This window comes from Babylonia areolata, chromosome 6 (assembly GCF_041734735.1).
Source record: "Babylonia areolata isolate BAREFJ2019XMU chromosome 6, ASM4173473v1, whole genome shotgun sequence".
In the NCBI taxonomy this organism is placed as follows: Eukaryota; Metazoa; Mollusca; class Gastropoda; order Neogastropoda; family Buccinidae; genus Babylonia; species Babylonia areolata.
Genome location: NC_134881.1, coordinates 42,162,237 through 42,176,460, shown reverse-complemented (window position 1 = coordinate 42,176,460; position 14,224 = coordinate 42,162,237). Strand labels below are relative to the sequence as shown.

The following is a 14,224-nucleotide window of genomic DNA, read 5'->3' as shown; positions in this document are numbered from 1 at the left end:
CAACATCACCAGACTGCCCCCCGCCCTGCTGCTGCCCGTGCACTCGCTCAGCCCGCAGTGGAGAGGCGTGCACCTGGCCCTGTCCACGGCGCAGTGGACCGACGGCCGGCCGGTGATCCTCACCCGCTGGCTGCCCCACCTCACCCCCGCCTACATCCCCCCGCCTCTCCGCCAAGACGACCGCCGGCTCCACCCGACCTGGGACACCCTGGGTGGCAGGACGTTGCCGGAGCTGTGCGACCTGCTGCAGTGGTCTGACCTCATCGTGTTCGACTACCTGACGGCCAACCTGGACCGCCTGGTCAACAACATGTTCAACCGCCAGTGGAACACGGAGATGATGAACAACCCCGCGCACAACCTGGAGAGGACTGAAGCCGGCAGCCTGGTGTTCCTGGACAACGAGTCGGGCCTGTTCCACGGGTACCGCCTGCTGGACAAGTACCAGGGCTACCACCAGGCCTTGCTGGCCTCGCTGTGTGTCTTCAGGGACAGCACGGCCAGGGCCGTCAAGACGCTGCACGCCTCGGGCACTGTGGGGCAGCAGCTGCAGCAGCTGGTGAGGGCCGGGGAGCCGCACCACGCACTGCTGCCCGCACTGCCCGACAAGAACCTGCACGTGCTCACCGACAGGCTGGCCGCAGTGCACAGACACATCCTCACCTGTGAAGCCTTGTACCCTCGGTAGCAGAGAGTGACAGTGGTGAGGGTGGTGATGTGAGTGTGTGTGTGTGTGTGTGTGTGTGTGTGTATGTGTGCGTGTGTGTGTGTATGTGTGTGTGTATGTGTGTGTGTGTGTGTGTGTGTGTATGTGTATGTGTGTGTGTGTGTGTGTGTGTGTGTGTGTGTGTGTCGCACATGCATGTGTAATGGAGATTCAAAATGTTGATAATGAAGACATGGATAGGTTATGGTAATGACGCGCAATAATGGGCTCTCAAGAGGAGAAAAGAGTACAGTGGAAAAAAAGAAAAAAAGAACGAAGAATGCATGTGTGACACTGAGGGAGCTTGCGCATGAGCACATAATGCTTCCGCTTTATCATTTTTGACTCACTTGTGTAAACAAAGTGAGTCTATGTTTTAACCCGGTGTTCGGTTGTCTGTGTGTGTGTGTGTGTGTGTGTGTGTGTGTGTGTGTGTGTGTGTGTCCGTGTGTCTGTGTGTCTGTGTGTCCGTGGTAAACTTTAACATTGACATTTTCTCTGCAAATACTTTGTCAGTTGACACCAAATTTGGCATAAAAATAGGAAAAATTCAGTTCTTTCCAGTCATCTTATTTAAAACAATATTGCACCTCTGGGATGGGCACAAAAAAGAAAAGAAAAAAAAGAAGCCTAATTATATGCAAACTGCATTTACTGTTATATTTATATTTTTGGTATTCTCTAAACTTGGCATTTTCACCTCTTATTCTGACACAACAACAAGAGGAGTCATTATTATCATTTTTTGTTCAAACAGGAACTTCTTTTGCTAAGCATGGAATTTTTATTTATTTTGCAAACGTTTTGGTGCAGATAGTAAAAAAAGGGAAATTACTCTGTAATTAATGCTAGGGGACTTAATTTATCACAAGTGAGTCCTGAAGGCCTTGCCTTTCTTGTCATTTTATCTTATCGAAATGTGTGTTTGAAAACCCATGGGTATGAACAGAACTGCTATGTCTGTTTGAGTCTGTGTGTGCTCACCAAATATCTAAATATGAAGACAGGATTTGTAACTATGTGATAATTCATGTAACATGTCTGTAATCAAGTGACGAATAATACATGTGATTGGCTTTATTTGTAATGCAGAGACATACCAAAATGTTGTCCCAATTCAGCGTGGTGGACAGACGTAATGAAACGGCGTGAAAAGAAATACAAACAACAAGAACTAAGTACATTGGAAAAATCACAAATCTTACCCTTTTTTAAAATTTTTTTTATACTTCATGACATTTTCTTTGCTACGCATACATACTTTATTCCACTGAGAATGACCCAGTGATATCCTGTAGCATACATACTTTATTCCACTGAGAATGACCCAATGATATCCTGTAGCATACATACTTTATTCCACTGAGAATGACCCAATGATATCCTGTAGCATACATACTTTATTCCACTGAGAATGACCCAGTGATATCCTGTAGCATACATACCTTATTCCACTGAGAATGACCCAGTGATATCCTGTAGCATACATACTTTATTCCACTGAGAATGACCCAATGATATCCTGTAGCATACATACTTTATTCCACTGAGAATGACCCAATGATATCCTGTAGCATACATACTTTATTCCACTGAGAATGACCCAATGATATTCTGTAGCATACATACTTTATTCCACTGAGAATAACCCAATGATATCCTGTAGCATGCATACTTTATTCCACTGGGAATGACCCAATGATATCCTGTAGCATACATACTTTATTCCACTGAGAATGACCCAATGATATCCTGTAGCATACATACTTTATTCCACTGAGAATGACCCAATGATATCCTGTAGCATACATGAACGGAGGTGAAATATCTCCACACTGATCGCAACTTTGAAGATAAATCACTGAATTCGAAGAACACTTTGAGTTTTCACAGATCCTTTGCTCCTCCAAAATCGACTGATTTTTAGGTTTGGTGACTTTGCTGGCGATGTCACTGGGTTTGGACTGTCCCTTTTTCTTTATGTTCGGTAACAATTCTCACGGAGCGTGTTGGCGGTGCATTGCAACCGTGAACCGGTACATTGTAGGCACAGAAATCTCGCGCACAGACTTGCCAAAAGTTGTTTGCATGTGCACAAAAATTTTACGCACTGACTTGTCAAATGTTGTTTGCCATCACTGTCAACATTAGAAGTTAAAAGGTTAAACACGTCAACATGCATAGCACCGAGAGCAGAATTTGCGTTTCCTTCGGTCAGTACACAGGGTCCCTTCATTATCATTGCTGAATGCACTCTCAAACCATCACTGATATCTTTTAGTCCGAACTTTTAATGTCTTCAATCACCGATATGTGTGATGGGACAGTAAGCAAAATTCCTTCCTCTGCATTGTTCACACGCACTGCTTTCAACAGTAATTTTATTTCAAAGTCTTCTCAAGACTATTTACCACAAAACGACTGAGTTGGTCTTCCCCGCGAGGTGCGTGATTTTGTTGGATCTCCTGCCACGTTTGTGCCCTGTTTCCACAGAACCACTTTGAGACAATGCACTGCGTAATTTGCGAATGATAGACTGGTGTTTCTGGAGAAAAAACCCCCATAAAACAAAACAAAACAAAACAAAACAAACAAACACCAATGCGATGAAGTACCACCCACCCACAATCTTCTTCTTCTTCTTTTCAAATTGACAATGGTTTTCTGACGGCCAGTCAAGTGCACTTCCTTTACATGCGCCATGTTGAAAACCTCTTTGAGTTAAGAACAAACGTCATGTTTATTTTAAAATTCACATGACAACATGGCTTACGTTCAAGACTGAAGCCAATAAATTTCACTTTGTCAATGTCTGGAACCATTTAGGTGAGCGTGAATCAGGCCTTCAAAAGTGAATGTAAAGAATTTGGTTTATCGCATTTGTTGAATTGGGGACACAATTTTGTAGGTCTCTGCATTTGTAGATGGATTCCCTGTAGTCTGTATTTTACCGTGAAAGTGTGTTGTCGATGATCAAATTGTATAAGCTGCCTTCGGCACATGCTGAACTGCAGCAACAGACCTAAGTCGTTGTCCATGACATCAGTATGTTTCATGATGGTGATGATGATGATGATGATTGTGTGTGTGTGTGTTTTTTTAAATTTTTTATAGTTATCATTGTTATCATCATCGTCATTATTATTCTTATGATTATCTTCATCATTATCATTATTATTGTTATTATTATTTTCATTATTATTATAATTATCATCATCATTATTATCATTATTGTTATCATTATTCTCATTAATAATGATAATAATAATAATAATAATAATAATAATAATAATAATGATAATACAACATAGTTTTTCTATGGCGCGATATCCAGCACCAATGCTGCTCAAAGCGCCTTACATCATAGTTGACTATAAACATGCCTTAAAAAAAAACCCCAAAACACATCAACCGCTATCTGACAATGGAAAACATCCAGTGTGTTCATATGAATGAAAAAGCACACTTAAGAGATGAATCATCATCATCATCATTATTATCATTACCCATTCCCTTCCATGGTTAAAAAAAAAAGCCATCACACAGTTTGCATCTAGTTAACACCCAAACCCTTCAGATTTTCGATTTATCATATATCAATATATCAATTTTTTTGCCCGGGGCGTCAGATAACAGGGGGGGGGGGGGGGGGGGGGGACGATAAAGGACACAGGATCTGAGTGGTCAGAGCTGGGCGAGTCACACGTAGTCAAGTAGTGGCTTACAGTTGTTGTTGCTCCGTACGCTAAGGAAGAGAGGGATCTAATCCCGAATAGAGTTGGGGGTGAGGGTTAGGGGGGGTGGGTGGGTTTGGGGGGGTGGGGGTGGGGGTCCGTCTACCCCTCCCTGCCTCCCCCCCCCCCCCCACCCTGTTCTCTCTTTTTAGTTCCTTTCCTTCTTCGTTTCTTTCTTTTCTTCTCTCTCTCTCTCTCTCTCTCTTTTTAATTTTTTATTTTATTTCACTGGTGGTGCGATAAATAAATGGATAAATAGATAAAAAAATAAACATAAAAACAACAACAAGCAATAAATAGATAAATGAATAGATAAGTAAATAAATAGCTTAATATAATAAATAAATAAGTAAAAAAGAAAAAAAGAAAAAAAAAAGTAAATGTTTTGTTGACGAACTTTATATATTTTCTTTACCTCAAGAACAATCGAAGTGAGATTCTTTGCTGTATTCCGCATCCACCGACAAGTTTCAGTTTCAGTTTCAGTAGCTCAAGGAGGCGTCACTGCGTTCGGACAAATCCATATACGCTACACCACATCTGCCAAGCAGATGCCTGACCAGCAGCGTAACCCAACGCGCTTAGTCAGGGCTTGAGAAAAAAGAAAAAGAAAAAAAAAGGTGAATAAATAATAGATAAGCGTACATAAATAAGCAAATAAATAAATAAATAATAATCATAATATATAAAAAAGGGGTAGTAGTAGTAGTAAATAAATAAATAAATAAATAAATAAATAAATAAATAAGACAACAATGATGATAAATAAGCAAATAAATATAAAACATGAAGACACACATTCACACATACACCCACACATGCATAACAGATATGCACCAAACATGCAGTTTCACAGATATGAAAGCACAGTCAAATACACATAAACGTACATTGAGCCGACAAGTAAAACATCCCACGGCAGTGACAACACACAAAAAAAAACCCCAGCTGGCGTGTGTTACCCTTTAACACATAAAAAAACCCAAACCCAATTCACACCAGCAAAATACAAACAAAACAAACAAAGAAACGAAAGAAAAGAAAACATTAAAATGATAACATTCTCAAGCATTAATCGAGACGAAAAGCCAAAATTGGCGGGGAGTGAGGGCGGGATGGGGAGGGGGGCTGGGGGAGGTAGGGAGGGGAGGGGGGTGGATGCAAGGGGATAGGGAGAGTGGGGGGGTGGTCTTCTCCAGTACAAGCTTGTATGGTCACGAGTACCTACCTACCTACACCCTACATACCTGCGATCCTCTAAAACACTGGCCAAACAATCCACTTGTGAAGGTGATAAGAGAGAGAGAGAGAGAGAGAGAGAGAGAGAGGCAGAGACAGAGAGAGAGAGAGGGAGAGAGAGAGGGAGAGAGAGAGAGAGAGAGAGAGAGAGAGAGAGAGACATAGAGAGAGAGGGGAGAGAGAGAGAGAGAGAGACAGACAGACAGACAGAGAGAGAGAGACAGACACAGAGACACAGAGAGAGAGAGAGACAGACAGAGAGAGAGACAGAGAGAGACAGACAGAGACAGAGAGAGAGACAGAGAGACAGACAGAGATAGAGACAGAGACAGAGAGAGTGTGTGTTCGTACCTTGTCCAGTCCAGTCCGCCATGGATAGAAGGACATCAAGAACTTTTACCCGCAGTCGCTCATACCGGTGGCGTTTGAACAGCCATACCAAGCTGAAGGCGATATCGTCGCGGGCAAGGGACCAAGCGGAAGATCCCTAGCTAGTAACTTAAACAGTTTGACATGGTTCTGTCCGCGTTGGCCTTTGAGGTATTATAATAAATGGTGTAGGGGTGTGTGTGTATGTGTGTGGGAAAAGACCAAGATTGCACGTGAGACCTCGTGTTAATCGGGACGTTCGTTTGGTTTTAGGTAGTTGTTGCAGAGGTCACGTTTGTGAACATCTACACAGACAGGCAGGCAGAGAGACAGACAAAGAGATAGACAGAGGGGCAGACAGACATACACACACTCATTGTAGGCGCAGCACGCATACACGTATGTACATACGTTCGAACACACACGCATGCGTGTGGGTGATACCCTATTCATACACATACAGGCAGGCAGACACAACTTTAACTACTGCAGGTACTTTGGTATTATGTTTGTCTTTGTTGTTGCTCCTCTTCTTTTTGATACACATTTAATTGTTTTGATTTATAGTGCAAGGAGAACATAATGTACAATTGCGTATGCGAATATAGGCGTCCATGATTATACATACATGTCTACACCCGCATCAGTAATGTTTACGTTTATGCCCCTTTGCATCGGATACACAGACATATTACAAATCCCACTACTTATTTCTTCTTCTTCTTCTTCTTCGTCGTCGTCGTTGTTGTCGCTTCTTCCTCCATCTTCTTATTCCCCCCTTCCCCTTTCTCCTTCTAGTCATTCTTCTTTTTTGACTCACTTGTGTAAACAAAGTGAGTCTATGTTTTAACCCGGTGTTCGGTTGTGTGTGTGTGTGTGTGTGTGTGTGTGTGTCCGTGGTAAACTTTAACATTGACATTTTCTCTGCAAATATTTTGTCAGTTGACACCAAATTAGGCATAAAAATAGGAAAAATTCAGTTCTTTCCAGTCATCTTGTTTAAAACAATATTGCACCTCTGGCCTAATTATATGCAAACTGCATTTACTGTTATATTTATATTTTTTGTATTATCTAAACTTGACACTTTGATCTGATATTCTGACCCAACAACAAGAGCAGTCATCATTATCATTTTTTGTTCAAACAGGAACTTCTTTTGCTAAGCATGGAAGTTATATTTCTGGTGCATGTCTTTGCTGCAGATAGTAAAAAAAAGGGAAATTAATCTGTAATTAATGCTAGGGGACTCAATTTGTTTTAAACTGATCTTTCTCATCTTAAACATTACATTTTGAAATTATGCTCATATCATAAAAAGCTTGGATTTTAAAAAAAAGTGTATCACAAGTGAGTCTTGAAGGCCTTGCCTCTCTTGTCTTCTGTTCAGATTGTCTCACTGCTGGGCAGTCCGTCTTGCATCAACAATAGTAATTACGTCGAGGGGGTCACGATGGAACGGGAAGTAAGCGGATTCATATTTCTTTCTTTGAATGGTTTTTGCTGCAAATTCTTTGTTGACATACACATATATATATTTCCCATACGTACACAGGCCAAGAAATAAGATGAAAATAAATAGGTAGACAAATGAATAAATCAACAAATGATTAGATAATTAGATAAATAAACAAATAAACGAATAAACACACAACTAAAAAAATAATAACAAGAACTAACTAAACTAAATGAATAAGACAAAAAAGACAAACAGACCGACACAAAACAGATAAACAATGGGTGCTCCTCAAAGGTTGTGAACGTATTCAAAATTAACAATTATCATTGAAAATAGATGAATGAATGAATGAACGAAGGATGTACATAAATAATTTTTTTTTTTTACAAAAACAAGAACACAACACACACACACACACACACACACACACACACACACACAAACACACACACACGTGCGCGCGCGCGCGCGCACACACACACACACACACACACAACAAAAACACAACCTTGTTAATCCCTTCACACAGAAAATGGCGGATTTTTTTTTACAAATATGAATTGACCTAGCAACAGAATTCAGTCTTAACAACCGATAGATTAGCTCCATAATTCGAACCCCCCTGCAGTATCGCTGGTCTTTATTATTATTATGATGACGATGACGATGATGACGATGATTATTATTATTATTCTTATTATTATCATTATTACTATTATTGTTGTTGTCGTCGTCATCATCATCATCATTTTTATTTTTAAAGTTTCTAATATACCGGTGTATGGTCGGGAACCATTTCCTTTGAAATTCAAGGCAAGTCATTAACTGATAATTCATATATTTTTGAAGCTCGTATCTTTCACTTATTTCCTTCAAAAACATTTGTATATCGGGTTTTCTTTTGTTTATTCTTCACTGATATGAAAATAACTTTCCAAGTAGAACAATCAAAGTCCAATACTTCCTCAGTATTAAAAAAAAAATATTTTTTTTTTGATTTGGCTACACTTGGTCAATTCTTATCATTCTGTCTTAACCACATCACCCCAGCCCCCACCCCCCTCCCCACTTGCACCCCCACCCCACCACTAACCACCAACTCCACCCTGCCCTTCACCTTTGGGAAAGTTACCACAAATATCCCTCTTGAACAAATCACATATAGCCGGTCAGCCGAGAGTAGAAACAGGGAGTATTTTATTTTGTGGATAATTTATTGCACTTTTTTTTTCGTTTTCTTTTTTTTCTTTAGAGACACTTGATTACGGCTACACTATATTTAAAAAAAAAAAAAAAAGAGTACACCTACAAACAGAAATATGTTGTGACAATACAATACAGTATGCGAAGTGATTAGCTAAACTGTACCACAAACAGCATGAGGTGACTAATACGACCCTTCCCCCTCAAATACCCCTCCCAACACCCCCTGCCTAGAACACACACACACACACACACACACACACACACACACACACACACACAACACACACACACACACACACACACACACACACACACACACACACACACACACACACACACACACACACACACACACACACACACACACACACACACACACACACACACACACACACACACACACACACACACACACACACACACACACACACACACACACACACACACACACACACACACACACACACACACACACACACACAACCGTACACACACACACACACACACACACACACACACACACACAACACACACACACACAACACACACACACACAACACACACACACACACACACACACACACACACACCTTTCCTAATCATTCTTCACTTGCTCCGATTTATCCTCTCTTCTTCGTCACTCTCCCCAAATCCACCCGACTTATCAATCACAAGTTATTGTTCCCTTCCAGCAAGGGGGTTCAAATCCTTCAGAAATCCCTCGGGGATCACTCAAGAGACACCGAGACGAGAAGGTGGGGGGTAACGGCGGTGAAGGAGTAAGGGGGGCCTGAAGATCGGGGGGGGTGGAGGTGGAGGTGGGGTGTCGGGTGGGAGAGAGAGGGAGGGGGGCGAGGGGGCAGGCGCCGGTTGGGTTGAGGTGGGGGTTGGGGGTGGTGGGTTGTTTCAGTTTCAGTTTCAGTTTCAGTAGCTCAAGGAGGCGTCACTGCGTTCGGACAAATCCATATACGCTACACCACATCAGCCAAGCAGATGCCTGACCAGCGGGTGTAGCCCAACGCGCTTAGTCTGGGCCTTGAGAAAAAAAAAAGGTGAATAAATAATAGATAAGCGTACATAAATAAGTAAATAAATACATAAATAGATAAATAAATAAATAATAATTATAATATGAAAGAAAGGTAGCAATAATAATAATAATAAATAAATAAATAAATAAATAAATGAATGAATAAAAAAGACAACAATGATGATAAATAAGCAAATAAATGTAAAACATAAAGACACATATTCACACATGGTGGTGGGTAAAGATTAGCGAAGGGTGGCGGGGTGAACAAGGCACTGTATTACCGGCAGGGTGTCTCCTGCTCAGCGTTGACTTTGAGGAGGTGGGGACTAGATGAAATGGGAATTTGATGAAGCCTGAACTTGCTGGGTGAGAGGGGGTGAGGGGGTGGACGGGGGCGGACGGGGGGGAAGGAGAGCGGGAGGGGAAGGGAGAGGAGGAGGATGTGGGGAGGGGAGGGGAGAATGACTCAGAGAAGTTTCAGATAGCCAGGTATGTGTGTGTGTGTGTGTGTGTAGGTGGGTGGGTGGGGGAAGGGCAGACGGGAGGGGGGGAGAGAGAGGGGGGCAGTGGGGGTCGGCTGCGGAGGGTGGGGGTGGGGGGGGGCGTGTGTCGGAGTGAGGGGCTAGTCTCCTTTCAGGTAATTATCTAGAGGGTCGGTAGCGATCAAAGGTTGCGAGGCTGGTGCATGAAGCGCTGATAGTGTTGTTCCCCTTGCTGTCTTGACAGTGGACACACAGTGGACACCTGACACACGCTTGGAGATCGGAGTTCTTTGTTGCAGATAATTATTTGAATAAAATTGAATTTAGTGCTGGACAGCGCTTGCTTGCACGCGCACGCGTACGCACACACACATTTGCACACACACACACACACACACACACACACACACACACACACACACACACACACACACCCACACACACACACACACACACACACTACTCCACACTGTGTTTATGTATTATCGCACGGTACCCGTTGCGAATATTAACTTGAAAGTGGTTTAATTTTCAACTGATTCAGAATGCGTTGCTACTGATTGCTTGCTCGTTTAGCTATGGAATACTGTCTTCTGCCTGCCTACTCATTCGTCGGTCCGAAGGGAGACTCCATCATCACTGTCTTCTGAAAAATCGTGTCCTGCGTACACAGCCTCATCCCCCCCCCCCTTCCTGCCCCGCCCCCCACTCAAAAAAACACAAAAACAATAACAAAAAAGCAACAACAATATCAACTCCACATTGACAACAAACAAACAAACAAACATACACACAGAGAAGAAAAAATAAAGAAAAGAAAAGAAAAAAAAAGTCCGTTCGAAATCATTTGCAATTTCTCATTATTTTACCACCGTAAGCTAGTACATCCATTGTCTGCTGCATGGGGCTTGGGGTTTGCAGGGGAGAGGTGTGGGGGGCGGAGGGGAGGGATTTGGAGGGGGAAGTAAACCTATGTAAAGAGAGAGAGAGAGAGAGAGAGAGAGAGAGAGAGAGACGCTTTGACGCTTTGGTGTTTCACTGTCATTGACTGTATAGTCCTTGTGACAGGGGGGGGAACAATACATTAACAGGAAACATAAGATCAAACAGAGAAACATAATATAAATCAACATTCTCATCACACACACAAATAATGTATATACCGAAAATGGGACTAACATAAATCAACTGATCACTTCGGTCAGCTCGACCATCCAAAATGAATAACTAGTTTTGCATACACATGCAAGAGAGAGAGAGAGAGAGAGAGAGAGAGAGAGAGAGAGAGAGAGAGAGAGAGAGAGAAATCCTATGTAAAGAGGAGAGGGCTCCTGCAGATTCAACCTTCCTCCAAGACACTGAAAAATAAAACTCATAATGTTGTAGAAGGCGTGTTCAGTGACTACAAGTGTTTGCTTTTTATTTTTGTTTTTTTCATTTTATTTTATATTTTAGATTAAAACTTTCCTTTTTTTTTATCGGGGGTAGGTGTAACAGTAAGTAAGGGTGTTCCGGGTGGGTGGGGGTTTGGGGGGGGGAGGGGGTACAGGGGGGGAGGGGTGGGGCGGGGGAGGGCGAGGAGGGGATGGGAGTGTGAAGGGCGGGGATGGAAGGGGGTGGGGGTGCCTCATCTTCAGCTTCGTTCTTTCACCCGACTGATGCCTTGACTCACATTCCAGAAGTCCATGTCCCGATGTCGTTGTACTCTTCCCCCCTGCTATTTTGTGCTGAGTCGTAGCTTCTGCTGTGCTGAGACAACTACTGTCATGTACAGATATTGTGGCTGTTGGATGGAAGTGCATTTCGTGTGTGTGTGTGTGTGTGTGTGTGTGTGTGTGTGTGTGTGTGTGTGTGTGTGTTTGTGTGTGTGTGTGTGTGTGTGTGTGTGTGTGTGTGTGTGGATGTGTGTGTGTGTGCGTGTGCGTGTGCAAGTGCGCGCACGAACGCGCGCGCGTGTGTGTTTGAGAGCTAAAGAGAGGAGGGTGAGGGGAGAAAGAGAGAGAGACAGAGACAGACAGACAGACAGACAGAGACAGACAAGAGACAGAGACATAAAAGGATGGAAGGGTACAGGTGAGAGAAGTCTACGTTGTGATCTCATTTATTTTGTAAACCAGAGTCGATTCTTCGTAAATGCTTGCTATGTGATCTTGCCATTGCCAAAACGCATCTGTCCGAAGAACATTTACACGCACGCACGCAGTGTGTGTGTGTGTGTGTGTGTGTGTGTGTGTGTGTGTGTGTGTGTGTGAGAGAGAGAGAGAGAGAGAGAGAGAGAGAGAGAGAGAGAGAGAGAGAGAGGGAGGGAGAGTCAAAATTTGTGTCTGACGGTATGAATTTGTTGTATCAAATTTAACCGGACTATCACAGTAAACAAAACCATCGGTGTCTGTTTAAGATTATTACGTCAACGTCGCGAATGGATTTGGTACGACTGCTTTTTAGAACTCTGTTGATGACATATGATGATGAAATGAAACAAAAAAAAAAAGAAAAAAAAAAGAAAAAAAAGAAAGAAGACTATATTATTGACCAATAAAAGTACATTTACTGAAAAGATAACAATTTGCTTTATTGTGTTTTATTCGATTGTGTCAGTGCGTTTGCGTAGGTGTGAACGATTGGTCAAATCTCTCTCTGTCAGTCTGTCTGTCTGTCTAAACCGTTTTCCGGCAATAGCTGAGTGTTCAAAGCGTTGGACTTTCAATCTGAGGGTCCCGGGTTCGAATCACGGTGACGGCGCCTGGTGGGTAAAGGGTGGAGATTGTTCTGATCTCCCGGTATAACATATGTGCAAACCTGCTTGTGCCTGAATCCCCTTCGTGTGTATACGCAAAGCAGAAGATCAAATACGCACGTTAAAGATCTTGTAATCCATATCAGCGTTCGGTCGGTTATGCATACACCCCCCCCCCCCGAAAACGGAGTATGGCTGACTACATGGCGAGGTATTAAACGGTATATACACGTAAAAGCCCACTCGTGTACATGCGAGTGAACGTGGGAGTTGTAACCCACGAACGAAGAAGAAGAAGAAGAAACCGTTTTCCAAGTACACGTGAAAGCAGGTATAGGACACAACACTCACTGCTGAATGGAACACACACACACACACACACACACATACACACACACACACACACACACACACACACACACACACACAGGTACTAACGCACGCACATGTTGGCTGCGGACACACACACACACACACACACACAAACACACACACGCGCGCGCCCGCGCATGCACACACACACACACACATACACACACGCATGCATACACCTACGCACGCAAGCACACATACACAAAACAAACACATAAGCAAGCAAACGCGCGCGCACACGTACTTATGTACGCTCATACACTCTTTCTGTCACACACACACACACACACACACACGCACGCACACACACACACACACACACACACACACACACACACACACACACACACACACACACACACACTGGATGAAGCCACACATGTATTTGAACGAACGAGTATATGGTGAAGAAAAAGGGGACAGAAAAATGAAAAGAAAAGAAAAAAATGGCGAGACACTTCAGTTGTTTAAAAAAAAGTTTTTTTTTCCTTCTTTTTATTCAACTTGATTTCATAATATTTTGAAGCCATCCAAGTGATACTCGAGCTGTTTTGTTTGTTTTTTGGAAAGACATAAACAGAGGAATAAACATAGAAAACCAGGCGTAAAGTAAAAGAAAGAAAAAAAACAACAACCCCTAAAACAAACAAAAAACAAACAAAAACAAACAAAAACCCGATAAAACCCAACCCCCAACAAAAAAATAACCCTGAAAGCCTCCCTTCCAGGCCTCACAACTGCAAACTTCTCGAGAAAGAAAGAAAGAAAGAAAGAGAAGAAAAGACTCAAGTGCAGAAAGCAAATAGAAAGAAGGAAAAAGAGACCCCCCGCCTTCCCTCCTCCCCCGCTCCCTCAGAGAACTTTCAAACTTTTCTGTTGCAAACCTG

At 42.6% G+C, this 14,224-nt stretch overlaps 2 protein-coding genes across 2 annotated transcripts in view; both read left to right on the top strand.

Annotated features, from left to right (window-relative positions):
- The window catches only part of LOC143283407 (four-jointed box protein 1-like), a 1,125-nt gene extending 385 nt beyond the window's left edge, over window positions 1-740 (top strand). Inside the window, exon 1 of the mRNA XM_076589625.1 lies at window positions 1-740. This exon is cut by the window's left edge and continues 385 nt beyond it. Coding sequence (XP_076445740.1) covers window positions 1-688 — 688 coding nt within the window. The 3' untranslated portion in view covers window positions 689-740.
- Window positions 1-14,224, top strand: part of LOC143283533 (uncharacterized) — a 325,230-nt gene that overhangs the window by 183,883 nt on the left and 127,123 nt on the right. The window lies entirely within an intron of this gene.